The sequence below is a fragment of the Coffea arabica genome, chromosome 9c, assembly GCF_036785885.1.
Source record: "Coffea arabica cultivar ET-39 chromosome 9c, Coffea Arabica ET-39 HiFi, whole genome shotgun sequence".
In the NCBI taxonomy this organism is placed as follows: domain Eukaryota; kingdom Viridiplantae; phylum Streptophyta; class Magnoliopsida; order Gentianales; family Rubiaceae; genus Coffea; species Coffea arabica.
In genome coordinates, this window is record NC_092326.1 from 2,529,401 (window position 1) to 2,544,058 (window position 14,658).

Sequence of the window (14,658 nt, forward strand, 5' to 3'; positions counted from 1 at the left end):
GATTGTTGTGGCATATTAATATTGGAAAAAAAGGTAAATATTGGAAGACTGGGGAGAGGACAGATCCAATCAAAACAAAGCTTATTCACCACTTTGTTCCCCTGAGCTTTGGAGATACCACCTTAAATCTTAAACCTTAAAAATATACACCTCACACCTCAAGAAATCTAGTGAATGTTTGAAATCTTAACTTTGTCAAGAAAATTGAGTGTTATGACAACATTGCTCTTTGGTTGGTGAAATTATATATAGTTTACTGTCAATGCCCTTTGACTTGTGAAGAAAGTGATGTTTTTTTATTTAATCTCTATTTATTCTCCTCTAAGTTTAGATATAATATATATTAGTCCTTATTATAGATTTAGTTAACTAATTCATAGTTGACTAATCTGACAAACAAAATATAACAAAAGCATTCTTCTAACAATTTACATAAACTAAAAGAATAAAATATTACTCTGTTAAGTAGTAACAAGCTTAATATTATAGTGTGATTTCAAAATTTTGCTACATTTATTTATTGTTATTACTATCTTTCTTTTATTACTACATTATTTATTATTACTATTAGATTTGAAATCCAATAAATTGAAAACAAAGTATAAGATAAAAGAACATTAATTCAACATGAATTTGAAAAGTCTTTAAGGATATTAAATTGAAAAGGATTTTTTTTTTGGTTTTATTAATTTAATTTTTTTGTATATTAGATACTATAGAGAAGATGTAAAATTTTTAGCAAAAAAATGGCAATAATAATAAATTATTAATCATTTTAGAAATGAAAGGGCATTAACATCCTTATACTCACTTTTTTTCTTATGACGTTAATATTTATATCTTTGACTAGTCTTCAAGTTACTAAGTATGCAATTTTAAGGCTCGTAATAGTAAAGTCAAAAGTGTGCCTACCCCCAAAGCTTGGCACATTTTTAGCAGAGCAAAGTGTGACTGACCCTTAGAATAAAAAACGATGGAGCAAATTGAAAAGCATGCACTTGTTAATGGGGCAATTCTCAATAAAGCCTTATATTTATGCAAATCTGTACCTCTAGGATATCACCAACGTTGACTATAAAAGCATTAGGAAGAGGAAGAATAGGAACCCAAGCTTCATTTTCCTTCATTTGGAGACCTTGTACATCGTTGATTTGAAGTAAAATGGTGAGGCCAATAGGATCAGAGTGATGGCAGAGGCCTGTGACCAGCTCCGGTTGAGGACATGGAGGATAGTAATTGAGCCTCATGGATTGCAACCCTTCTTCAAAAAGCACTTCAATTTCTTCATGCTTCATTCCTAATCCTTCTGCTATTAGGTTGAGAATCTTCAAGGCAAGACTTTTGAGCTCTATAGAGTACTCTTGAAGACTTTCCCTATGTACCAGAACCAAGAACATTTGAAGGAATATAAGTATAACTAGCATAAATATCGGTTTAGTATCATAACAAAAGAAAAGAAAAGTAAATATTTGCGCACAAACTTCATTGTTAGTTTCATTTTTTGCAGTGTTATTGGATTGACTAACATACAAATAAACTATAAGGAGAACTTAGCATACCTAAGTCAAAGTATAAATTTAGATGTATATTATATTGAATTTAAAATCGTAACTGATTTGTTTTATTTTCAAATTGCACATTGAATCAAGATATTTCAATAAATTTGAGTTCATTGTAACCATTTGTCACAGTGAATTGGTGATTTGTTATTGTTCAACTTCATCTTTGATAATATCAGTAACATTTTGACCTAAAATATCTTAGGCCATCCTTCTTCTCTCTTCCTTCTCTCTAGAAAACATTCTCTAACTAAAATTTTCTTCAACTCTTCTATGGAAGAGAGATCAGATTTTTCTAATCTTTTCCCATGGAGGAAGCTCTCTTTATAATTTCTTTTCATTTGTGTGAATAAAATCTCTCCCAAAATTTTCTAGTGAGAGTTTCTTCTCTCCTTAGGGTTATTTAGTGAAAATTTTCTTCTCTCCTAAATTTTTTAATGAGAGTTTTATTCTCTCCTAAGCATTCCTAGTGAGTTTTTGCTAATTTTTTTATTTTTTAATTAAATTTGAGTTTTTAAAAATTTTAATTATCAGATCTGGAATTTCGTGAATCTATTCGGCAGATCTCATCATAATATATGGACTTGAACTAGTTAATTACCAGATTTGTTGATTAGAAACATGCATAGATGTCCGTAGAGCTATAATTAATTTATCTCATTTTTTAAATTTCGACCTTTATAATATAATTTTTATTATTCTTCAGATCTGTAGCATCCTTTCTTCAGATATGTTCTTTGATATCTGTGTCTATTTGATGATATAATTTCTGTCATTAGTGCTGTTGAAATGTCTTGAATCAGATCTTCGACCTCCGCTGAGTAAGTCGGGGGTCCCGGGGTGACGCGTCCCGGTTAGGAGTTCGGTGGGTAGCGTTGCCCCCGGTGGGGGTTCGAGACCCCCGAAACTTACGATATATATTAGATACCGTATCCGTTTTAGTTTGGGTCTAATTTTTTTGGGTCCAGTCCGTTTTGGTTATTTTGTTGTATATGTATACCTTATATCCATTCTGTACAAAATATCTGATACATTCCAAACCCATACAGAAAAAAAATCTGATTTTTTCCAAATTTGTTCTTGCTTGTTCTTGGTTGTTCTTCCGTCCCGCTGCATCTGTTTTAACAAACTGGTATCAGAGCTCTAGGTTTCATCCTAGGGCTCGGGTCTTGCAACAATATGTTTGCATTGAACATCAAGATCGACAAGTTCACCGAGAGAAATAGTTTCAGTCTGTGGCAGATCAAGATGCGGGCTCTATTAAAGAAGTAGGGTCTGTGGAGTCCGCTGACGAAGAAGAAATCAGATTCCGTTGATGAAGAGTCAATGAGTCTGGAGGAAAAAGCTCACTCGACAATCATGCTGTGCCTGGCAGATGATGTCATCATTGAGGTCGTCGGTGAAGAAACTGTTGCGGGTTTGTGGGTTAAACTTGAAAGTCTCTATATGACAAAATCTTTAACCAATAAGTTGCTCCTAAAACAACGTTTGTTCGGTCTGCGTATGCAGGAAGGTACTCCTCTTCGAGAACATTTAGATCAATTAAATACGATTATTCTTGAGTTGCGTAATATTGATGTTAAAATTGAGGATAAGGATGCCGCGTTGATTCTGTTAGTGTCTCTACCGTTATCGTATGAGAATTTTGTTCAGTTGTTTCTTGGCAGCAAAGATACTGTAACTCTAGAAGAAGTAAGATCAGCACTGCATAGTAGAGAGTTTTGCCATAAGGCGGCTGGTGATGTTACAGATAATCAGGCTGGGTTAGTGGTCATCAGTGGTAAAGAAAAATTTGGAAAAAAGAAGTCTGGAAACAAGAAGCAGTTCTCTAAAGGTCCCAAGCCGGATGATATCTGTAACTACTACAAGGAAAAGGGTCATTGGAAATCAGATTGCCCTAAGAAGAAAAAGCAGCAGGAAAAACAACATGCTTCTGTTTCAGTTGCAGAAAAGGAAGCGATAAATTCAGATGAAGATTTGGCTCTAATTGCAAACGAACCAACACATCACTCTGATGTGTGGGTTCTTGATTCTGGGGCATCTTATCATATATGTCCAAATAGGGAATAGTTTACAACGTATGAGCAGATAGATGGCGAAAATGTCATGATGGCTAATAGCGCTGTCTGCAAGGCTGTTGGGATTGGTTCTATCAAGATCAGGACACATGCTGGAAAAGTTGCCACGCTGAACGAAGTCAAGCACGTTCCCAAAATGACGAAGAATCTGATATCACTTAATACTCTTGACAGTAAGGGTTTCAGGTTCAGCGGAGGAAGTGGAGAGTTGTGCATCAGTAAAGATTAATTAATGGCTCTCAAAGGAGTTAAGCATGGCACCCTGTACATCTTACAGGGTTCTATGCTAACAGGTTCTGTCACTGCTGCTGTCTGTGTTGTTAAACTCGGACCGGACCGTTCGGTTCGACCGATTGAACCGCGAACCAGCCATTCATCTGGTCCGAGTTCTTCTAAAAATCCCTCTGTTTAATACTCGGTCAAACTCAGTCAAAAATCAGGTTGAACCGTGAATCGTCAAAACCGGCAAGAACCGGGTTTTAAAAATTTTTTTTGTCTTTTGTTGACTTTTCAGGCTTGCACTAGTTATCCCAAGCCAAATTCCTAATTTGACACCCCGGATTTCACTTCAGTCCAGTCCTAAATTTCTAAAATCTCTGTCACTTTGTTTCCACTTTCTTGCCGCCGTCGATCTTTATCACCATTGCCGACGGCGCATCTGAAATCCCTAAGTAAGTTCCTACTAGAGAGTACAAGCTTTATACACCAATTTCCAGTCTCCTCTCCTACGCTTTGTCCAAAGAGTCCAAACCTAACTCCCTATATATTCTAAATCAATTCCTGCTGTCTTCTCCAGTTCTCCATCCGATCCTCGGCAGAGTTGCAGAAGTTGGGAAGGTTGGTTGAAAAAAAGGGTTGGAGTGATCTTTGTTTAATCAAGTAAGTTAATGTTCTGCAACTGGCTAATTTGGTGCAAACTAAAATGTTCACTTTTTGAAGATAAATTTGCTTGTGCTACATAAATACATCCTTTAAAAGTCAGAATTGCATTATTGGGGTAAATGCTATCTAATTTTGATGTACAGATTCGTTAAAGTATAAGAAGAAAGGGAAAAGTGTAAATGACCAGTAATGTGGAAGCACTTAATAATTTAATTTCACATAATCTATTTGCTAAATTTCAGGCAAAACACGTGCAAGAGCTTTGTTGGGGACTTTTTCTTTAATTCTTTTATTTGAAATAATGGATTTCCTTTGTTGCTTTCTATGCGTTTGAGGAAATGTCAAAGTTACTGAAAATTTTGGGATGCACCTCTTTTGGTAACTCCATTGTTGCTTCCTGAGAGATGCAGAAATCAAGATGGCTACTTTTAGTTGGAATTGTAGAAACTAGATAACTACTTTTTTTAAAAAAATTTTTGGCACAAGTAATAGACATTAATTAGATTTTAGACGTTGAAGTTAAAAACTACCTCTTATGTTGCTTGAAAGTTGAAATCAGTGTTCTAGATTGATATTTAGCATTCACTTATCACTTTCTTTTCTTTTCTTTTCTTTTTTTGCATTCTTGTTTTTCTTTTTCTCTTTTGGCTTAACTGAGGTAGGACGGAAGTAGACTGCTAAGCCAGCTCAAAGGTTGATTAACCATGTAGAAGACTCTGTTGATTGACCATGCAACTGAAAATGTCATCAAATTATGTAAATGTAGTGAGAATGTATTAAACTGACTTTTACTTGTTTGTTTTCTCTTATCTTTATGTATTGCAGCTGAATACATATCAATCTAAGTATAGCTTAGTATGTACTACAAAGTCTTCCATAAAATTGCTTAATGATCTTTGGAAGCAAATTAAGGATGTTCAAATTAAACATGTGCAATTTGGTGAATTGGATATGGATTTGGATCACTGGTTCTTGGTTATATTTTGTAAATTTGATTTGCAGGAAAAAGATATATATACACATATATATGATGTATATATGACGTCATTCGATTCGACCTCTGAATGACCCCGGTTGAACCCATTGACCCCTGACCCCTGAATTCGGCCGAGTCGATGTCCGGTCCGAGTCTGAAAACATGCATCTTCTGAAGATCGCAGGTCTGATATGACCAAGCTGTGGCACATTAGGCTTGGTCATATGAGTGAAAGAGGGATGCAGATTTTGTCTAAACGTGATCTTCTAGAAGGCCACAAGGTCACCGATCTTGGATTCTGTGAACATTGTACTTTCGATAAACTACATCGCAGAAAGTTTGGGAAGGCAATTCACAGGACAAAAGGCACACTTGATTACATCCATTCTGACTGTTAGGGTCCTTCACGAGTTGAGTCTTTGGGAGGCTGTCGGTATTTTTTATCCATGATTGATGATTATTCAAGGATGACTTGGGTAATCATTATGAAGGAAAAATGTGAAGCTTTCAAGAATTTCAAGCAGTGGAAGGCCTTAGTGGAGAATCAAACTGGAAAGAAGATCAAAAGGCTGAGAACTGATAATGGTCTGGAATTCTGTTCAAAAGAGTTTAATGAGTTCTGCAAAGATGAAGGAATTACTCGGCATCACACAGTTCGACACACACATAACAAAACGGTGTAGCAGAACGCATGAATCAGACACTTCTAGAGAGAGCACGGTGTATGCTCTTCAATGCTGAGTTGCCACGGAGGTTCTGGGCGAAAGCAGTGAGCACAGCCTGCTTCTTGATCAATTGTGCACTTCATACAGGTATAGACTACAAGATACCTTATAAAGTGTGGTCTGGTATGTCCCCTGATTACTCAAATTTGAAGGCTTTTGGTTGTACTGCGTATTATCATGTCAGTGAGGGCAAACTAGAACCAAGGGCTAAAAAGGGAGTGTTTTGGGATATGGAGACGGGGTTAAAGGATATAGAATCTGGTCACCCTTAGAAAAGAAAGTTATACTTAGCAGAAGTGTAATTTTTGATGAAAACTCTATACTTAACCCCCCTGTGAAGACTGTTATTGAAGAAGGTGCAAGTGTTGATAAACAGGTAGTGCTACAAATCATTCAAAATGGTTTTGAATCACAGGAGCAATTTGGTGATCATCAACAGCTATCCTTTGAAACTGAAGCTCCTGCAGAAGTAGAGTCTCCAGAACCTGCATCAGCAGAAAGGTTGGCACCTATATCCCATACTGCGTCAGAAACTCAGTAGCACGGTATTGCTTATGATCGTGCGAGGAGAGTATGAGTACGACCTCCCAGCAAGTATTGGGATTTTGTAGGTTATGCATTTCAGGTTGCTGAGGAGGTGGATTCTCCTAAGCCCTCTACCTATAGAGAAGCTATTTCAGGCAGTGAGTCAGCTCAATGGCTTGCTGCAATAGGTGATGAAATGGAGTCGTTACACAAGAACGACACTTGGAAATTAGTTAAACGGCCAGCAGAGAGAAAGGTTGTGACTTGCAAATAGGTCTTTAAAAGAAAGGAAGGAATTTCTCTAGTTGAGAGCATCAAGTATAAAGCACGTGTTGTTGCAAGAGAATTCACTCAAAGAGAAGGAATAGACTACAATGAGATTTTCTCACCAGTGGTCAGACACCATTCTATCAGGGTGCTACTAGCAATGGTTGCACATCAGGACTTAGAACTTGAGCAGTTAGACGTGAAGATAACTTTCTTACATGGAGAGTTAGATGAAAAGATTTATATGGCTCAGCCAGATGGATTCCATGTTCCGGGAAAAGAAGATTATGTATGCAAGTTGAAGAAATCCTTGTATGGATTAAAACAATCCCCAAGGCAGTGGTACAAAAGATTTGACGGCTACATGATTGAGCTCGACTACAACAGAAGTCAGTATGATTGTTGTGTATATCACAACAACTTGAAGATTGTTCGATGGTCTACTTGATTCTGTATATATATGATATGCTTATAGCTGCGAGGAACAAAGCTGATATACAGAAGTTGAAAAGTTTTCTCAGTGTAGAGTTTGAGATGAAAGACTTGGGTGCAGCACAGAAAATTCTGGGAATGGAGATTTTCAGAGATAGAAGTCAGAAGAATCTTTTCTTATCACAGAAGAGCTATATTGAGAAGGTATTATTCAGATTTGGTATGTCTACTGCAAAACCCTTGAATACTCCGAGTGCAGCGAATGCTCAACTATCAGTTACACTCGCACCACAGTCAGAAGCCAAGATAGAGTATATGGCTAAGGTTCCCTATTCTAGTGCAGTGGACAGTTTGATATATGTCACGGTCTGCACTAGACCTGATCTGGCACATGCAGTAAGTGTTGTTAGCAGATTTATGGCTAATCCTGGGAAGGAGCACTGGCTGGTCGTTAAGCCAATTTTTCGGTACTTGAAGGGTACGTCTGATGTTGGTCTCATCTATGGAGGTGATACAGAGTGTTTGGTTATAGGCTATTTAGATTCTGATAATGCTGGAGATGTTGATAGTAGGAGGTCGATGACTGGTTATGTTTTCACTCTTGGGCATTTTGTAGTTAGTTGAAAAGCAACTCTACAACCTACAGTGACTCTGTCCACTACTGAGGCAGAGTATATGGCACTGACGGAGGCTGCTAAAGAGGGAATTTGGTTAAAGGAACTGGTTGGAGATCTTGGCCTACATCAAGATCAGGCTAATATATATTGTGATAGTCTCAGTGCAATATGTCTAGCCAAGGATCAAGTTCATCATGAGAGGACTAAACACATTGATGTCCGATATCACTTCTTGAGATCTGAGACAAGGATCAAGGTGAAGAAAATTGGCACTACTGACAATCCTGCTGACATGTTCACCAAGCCGGTTCCTCATAGTAAGTTCAAATATTGTTTGGACTTGCTAAATGTCCTAAGTTTCTGATAGCCCTTATGGGTATTCTGATGGTACTTAGAGACAATTTTGATGGTAAAAGAAGACTCTGAGTATGTCTGGCACTTCATCAGTGCGTCTGTTAGATCTGTTTCCAAGAAGATTCAAGTCAAGGTGGAGATTTGTTGAAATGCCTTGAATCAGATCTTCGACCTCCGCTAAACTTACGGTATATATTAGATACCGTATCCGTTTTTGTTTGGGTCTTGATTTTTAGGCCTAATTTTTTGGGTCCAGTCCATTTTGATTATTTGGTTGTATATGTATACCTTATATCCATTCTATACAAAATATCTGATACATTCCGAATCCATATAGAAAAATCTGATTTCCCCCAAATTTGTTCTTGCTTGGTCTTGTTTGTTCTTCCGTTCCACTACATCTGTTTTAACAAGTGCAGATTTTAATGAAAAATGATATTTTATAAAAAAAAAATTCATCGTTGATCAAAACAAAAATGGAAGTTGTTGGCAGGTCATTATTTTTCTCAATCTCCCAAAAAGTGAAAAAGAAAGCTTCTTAACTGTTAGTGGACTTACTAGCATATGGACAATAGGTTAATGTTTTGAACTATTCATATTGTTATTCTAATTATATTTTTCTCTTTTTATTTGGTTTGGAAGATAGTGGATGGAGGGCGGCAGGGTGGTTAATTTCTCATGGCTTTTAAGCTTATGTTTTTGCTTGACCCTTCGTCATCATGCATTCGGCCATTTCAACTGGCTAAATTTCCGCAATGTAGATGGGGTCAGATTCGAAGGAGCGAAGCTGTGCCGGTGAATAGAATATGAAATAAATGGAAAAAAATTTACGGAATAGCAATATATTCAAAGATTTATAATTGTGCCTAAAATACGTACTGTAGGAAAAAGGTAAAACAACAAAGAGTTTTTTTTTTTGGTTTTTTTTATTCCCCTTATCAAGATTTGGCATAAAGAATGACTTCTAATACGTGGTCATTGATAGCACATATAATAACTCATCATTCTCTTTCATATTTAAAAAATAGATTAATTTTTTATACATTAATAATGTATACAGTATTAGGCTTGAATACATACTATTTGTGCAATTTTGGAATTTTAAATTTAAATTAATATTAATTTTCATGCATCAGAATCTAATAACATATACAGTAGTATTAGTGCATATAATATTAATCCTTAAACCATTATACAATTTGGTGAATGAAAGTTGGGGAAGGAGGGGGAGGGAGATGGGACATCATATCAACAGCGTACATAAGTTTCAAAGAGAAAATCATAAAGGGACTAAAAGCCTAAAAGTCTTTGATTTGGGTCCTCATTGCATCAACGAATGATTTCCTATCTAGTTCACGGGAAAAAAATGCTTTCAAATAGTCAATCATACTAATTCTTCTGAAAATTGCCGGATTTTCAGGGGTGATAAGACTTGGCGCTGGACCCATGTCACCATCTAGTTTTGGGGAAAAGAACGTTGCAATGGAAAGCCTTTCCTTGTGCAAATTCACAGTTGCCCGATGCTCAACACTCTTATAAATCCCATTTGTCACAATCTACATCTCAGTTAAAAATGTCACATTATTCCCAACTGTAATAATAGGATATGGTTAATAGGGTAATCTTGTGAGTCCACCTATAACTACTGTTATGCCCCAAAAACATTGGAGATAGAATTCAGAAGCAATACCCTGATAGATCGAGGACATGATTTGTAAGTAACTTGTGTAATTAGCGTTGAAATCAAGACAAAAAGTAAATTCCTTTTTGAAAATCAAAACAAATTTGTTGGGGAAAAGAGTAAGTACTTTTTTCAAAACGATGAAAGGAAAGTGGTTTGAATTTTACCACTCATACATCACAGGTAAGCAATAATTTGGAGGGTGGGGTGTAAGGGCATGTACAATACTAATTTTGAAGTTATTATGCCCTAGTTTTTTCAATATAAGACCTTTTCATCCATATATTTTATGCTTTTTTTGACTTTATAAAGATACGTGTTCTATTAAAGTAGTCAATATTCTACCAATAAACAACATTCGTTTAACTTTGACAAAGTAGCCAAAGTTAGAAGTTTAGGCACAAATTTGTCAAAAGTTAAATTTTGGGATGAAAGCTACACTTTGACCTTGCCTCATTTTCTGGGCGGTGCAAGTTGATAATTAGTCTTACACATCAACCTAGTGTAGGCATACTAATCATAATCGGAAAGATTAAAATATGGGAAGGACATTCTAATTTCCATATATGTTCATAATTGTAGAAACCAATTTGAAAATATCTCATAAGGGAGGCCAAAAACTAGATAGATGTTGTAATTATATAAACAGAAAAGCAATTTGAAGAGATTGTTCATATTCACATTGCATCTTGGGAGAAAGGATTTTGAGCATGATTACCTCTAAAATGTCTCCAACATTGACTATGAATGCATTACGAAGTGGTACAACAGGAACCCAAGCTGCAGCCTTTTTGATTTGGAGGCCTTCCACGTCATTGACTTGAAGCACTATGGTAAGCCCATCAGCATCAGAGTGGGGGCAAAGGCCCATCACTAGCTCAGGTTGGGGACACGGTGGATAATTGTTCATCCTCATTGATTGCAGCCCTTCTTGAAAAAGCATTGTCATATCTTCAAGCTTCATTCCTAATGCTTTTGTCATTTGCTCAAGGACCTTGATGGCAAGGATTTTCAATTCCCTTGAGTACTGGTCTAGAGTTTCTCTACAATGTTAAAAAAAAATGTAAATAAAAAGTAAAGAATATCCAATATATAATAACAATGCACAATGCTTTAGATGTTAACTAATTTTTGATGCATGCAAGGATGGATGTTTTATCATCATCTCACGGTGACATGGCTTATTAAATTTCCTCATAAAGACAATTAAGAAGGTAAGATTTAAGAAAGGGATAATTTCATAAATCTTCCCTAAGATTTTTAACAATTTCATTGAGCTCCCTTAAGGTTTCAAAAATTACACCTACCTCCCCTAATTTGACACTTTTGGTAACCAAACCTTAGACTTGGTCAAAAATTTTAATGAATATCCTACAATACCCTCAACTTATAACGTTTGAATTACTTTCCAGAACAATCATAATATATTTAACACAAATATACAACAAGAGTGTGAAGTTTTTAACACCATATTTATTATTTGATAAGCAAAGATGACAATAGTTCTATCACTATAATAAACTACTTTTAATGGTGATTTACCAGGGTATGTATTTTTTAATTTGAAAAAGAAAATACCGTCATAATTCTTTTAGAGTTTGTAGAATTTTGGATCGGTGGAACTATCATAGCTTGGTAGCAATGTTGGGCTTTTTTTTTGAGTTAATGTTGCTTTTGGTACGAGAAACAATCAGCAAGTAAAAATTAGATCACATTCAAAGTCAAAAAAATGTCACTAGTAAACCATTTATGCTGTCAATGTTTATATTTTATGGTTTTATTGGCAAAAATATAAAAACGGGGGAATAAGAATAGAAAAAGAAAAGAAAAATAATTATTAATACCATTCTTTGTAAAAGTATATCTAACAAGAGAGTTTTATTAAAATGTTAAAACTAATATTATCATTTTATGTGGGCAAAGGAGGTAAATGTTATTTTTATAACCTCGAGGGAGCTCAATGAAATTATTTGAAACTTGAGGGGAGGTTTTTGAAATTGTACCTTTAAGAAAAGCAAGAGAGGGTATATTTTCCTGTACGAGAGAGAGAGAGAGAGAGAGAGAGAGATGATTTGCAAAGTTATAGACTGCTACTAACCACTTATTTTCTTAACCTATTACTAGTCTATGATCATCTTATCCCTTTTTTTTTTTTTTTTTGGTTGACACAGGGATGTCCGGGTCAATTCTTACGGGGCCCGACTAATCCCCTGCGGCCCGGACCAGGCGCCCCAACCCGGCCCGAACACGTTAAGTGCGCGGAGGAATCCAGCGGAGCGGAGACTCGAACTTGTGACCTCAAGGTTCACTGGTGAGAGGCGCTGCCGCTGGACCATTCACGCGGGGGCTTCTATGATCATCTTATCCCTAGCTTTTAAGTATTTTCACCCACAAAATTTTAAAATTTTAGACAAGTGTAAAGAATTTTAGATGCTTATGACTTTCAAAAGTTATACTGTATGTGATGTTACTATAGTCCTCATGTGTTTGACAATATTCATCATTTAAACTTAATGTATTTAGATTTTAATATATTCAGATACATTTGATAACCAAAAATTGAATATCTGAATTAATTAAATGTTATTAAATTTTTTAAGCAAAACTTGCTATAAAAAATAAGTGATAAACTTTTCACTTATCATCGAATGTGATATACACTCAAATGTATTTGATTTAATACTTAATAATTCAATAACTTAATGGATTCAGATTTCAAATTTCAGTTTTCAAACTTTAATTTTATCAAATGCATCCTAAATACAATGATATGAATGTGTGTGCAAATTTTTTTGTACCTGAATGGAAGAGGAAGGTTGGGAAGTAAATGAGATTTTCTCAAGTGAGTTGGCAGAGTGACCATGAAAAACATGTCAGCCCAGTCAAGTTTTTGTTCCTCAGATACAACAAAGACCTGTCCATATCCTTCTACATCGCCCGGTTCCTGGGCAAATCTCTTCTTCTCTTCAATCGTCAAATTGAAAAACTTTTGCATCTCTAGTTTCAGTTTGTCCACTAATGAAGAGCTCACTCCATGATTAATCAGCTGGTGACAAATTGTACAGTCACTAATTATTTGGTGCTGACTATTATAACACTTCTCCATTTTAACAGCAGGCATGTATATCCATCTAAATTAGATGATTGCCCTTGTATAACAATTCAAAGAAGATCCTAGGAAAAGCAGGAAAGAAAAGGAGATCACTCCTATTACATTCTAGTCAAATGAGTTCATATATTAGGGTTGGCATGCTTGCTTTTGACATAAAATTTCTGGATAATTACAAGAAAAGAAACATTTCAATATGAAAAAAAAAAAAACTTGTGGCAAGATATATCATTTACCTACAGTCCTGAAAAGTCATAGTTATTAACATAATAAATATTTCAGAATTATTTTATTCCCTTGAAAGTAAGTTAAAGTTGTGGTAAAAACCAAATTGAAATGACTAGTAGATTTTGAGCAAATACTATTACAATCAGACTCCATTATTAGGTCAACAACAGTACCTAATATATGCATATACAAATACGAAATGACAAACCTGGAAGAAGCCCCATTCTTTGCAGGCAAAATGCAACTTTTCAAGCTCTGGATTCACTGATTCATCAGAAAGCAACCTTTGCATGTCAATTACTGGGATTTCCTCTGTGGAGACCCCATGAAGTTTGGTTGGATCAGGTCGTATGTATCGGGGTGGAACTGATGCAAATTTCTCCTTAGCCAACTCCTGAACATAGGGTACTTTTAGAGAGCTTCCCAAATTTATCATACCAGATTCCATGTTTGTGGTTTGTGTAAATCTCTACCTATATATATATATATATACACGTAGCCCCAAGTTGCAATTGATATCAATTCGTGATCAAGGCACACTTTATATGTGTCATATGTGTAAAAGTTATTTTACTAAAATTTGGTTTTACATTTTGAAATTTTTAGAGATTTTTTTTTTTTTTTGATGTAAGCGGGAGGACTCGAACCCGAGATCTCTTGCTTACACTCCCTCCCCCCGTACCACCCAACCCAACCCTCCCCCGAAATTTTTAGAGATAATGTAAAAGATGACACAAAATTTTAGTACCACAGATTCAAATCACACTTTATATACTTAGATATTCGAAAGATGTTTCCTTAGTGACATGTTATAGTTCTTGGACAAACATACTTACTTTTGTTAAGGTTAATAAAAGACTAAAGGAATTTTGGAAATTTTCCTTAATATTATGTTCATAACGTTTAATTGTATATTCTAATTTTTGGTAAATTAGCCAACCTCAAACCTGATCATATGCTACTTTGGGAAGATTAATTAAAAAAAATGAAATTTAGATTTCACAATTATTGGCACTCTTTCCTATTTTTGATATGTCACATTTCGAATATTCTGCTTTTAGAAACTAAACTTAACTAATAAAACAATATTTTTAGATTTAACCCAAACAAAAAGCATTAATGATATTTTGATCAATGAAATAAATTAAAATCTGAGAAAAACAAATGGGGAGCTGAAGGCTCATTGAGAGGTTTAGGTTGAAAAATGTACGTCTCCACATAAATA

General features: G+C 35.4%; 1 protein-coding gene across 4 annotated transcripts; it reads right to left on the reverse strand.

The window, feature by feature from the left end:
- Window positions 1–998: 998 nt before the first annotated feature.
- On the reverse strand, window positions 999–13,896 carry LOC113708499 (oxoglutarate-dependent flavonoid 7-O-demethylase 1-like). Of its 4 annotated transcripts, none has more exons than XM_072064193.1 (4): window positions 13,642–13,896; window positions 12,895–13,142; window positions 10,815–11,139; window positions 999–1,374 (listed from the first exon to the last, which is right to left on the reverse strand). In XM_072064193.1, exons 1-4 carry the CDS (start codon window positions 13,879–13,881, stop codon window positions 1,285–1,287), a joined length of 903 nt encoding a protein of 300 aa, XP_071920294.1. In that variant the 5' UTR covers window positions 13,882–13,896; the 3' UTR covers window positions 999–1,284. The 4 variants fall into 4 exon arrangements, with proteins under 4 accessions (XP_071920294.1, XP_027086752.1, XP_027086755.1 ...); XM_027230951.2 differs by lacking the exon at window positions 999–1,374 and adding an exon at window positions 9,556–9,971; XM_027230954.2 differs by lacking the exon at window positions 999–1,374 and adding an exon at window positions 9,556–10,006.
- Between the last annotated feature and the right edge of the window lie 762 nt (window positions 13,897–14,658).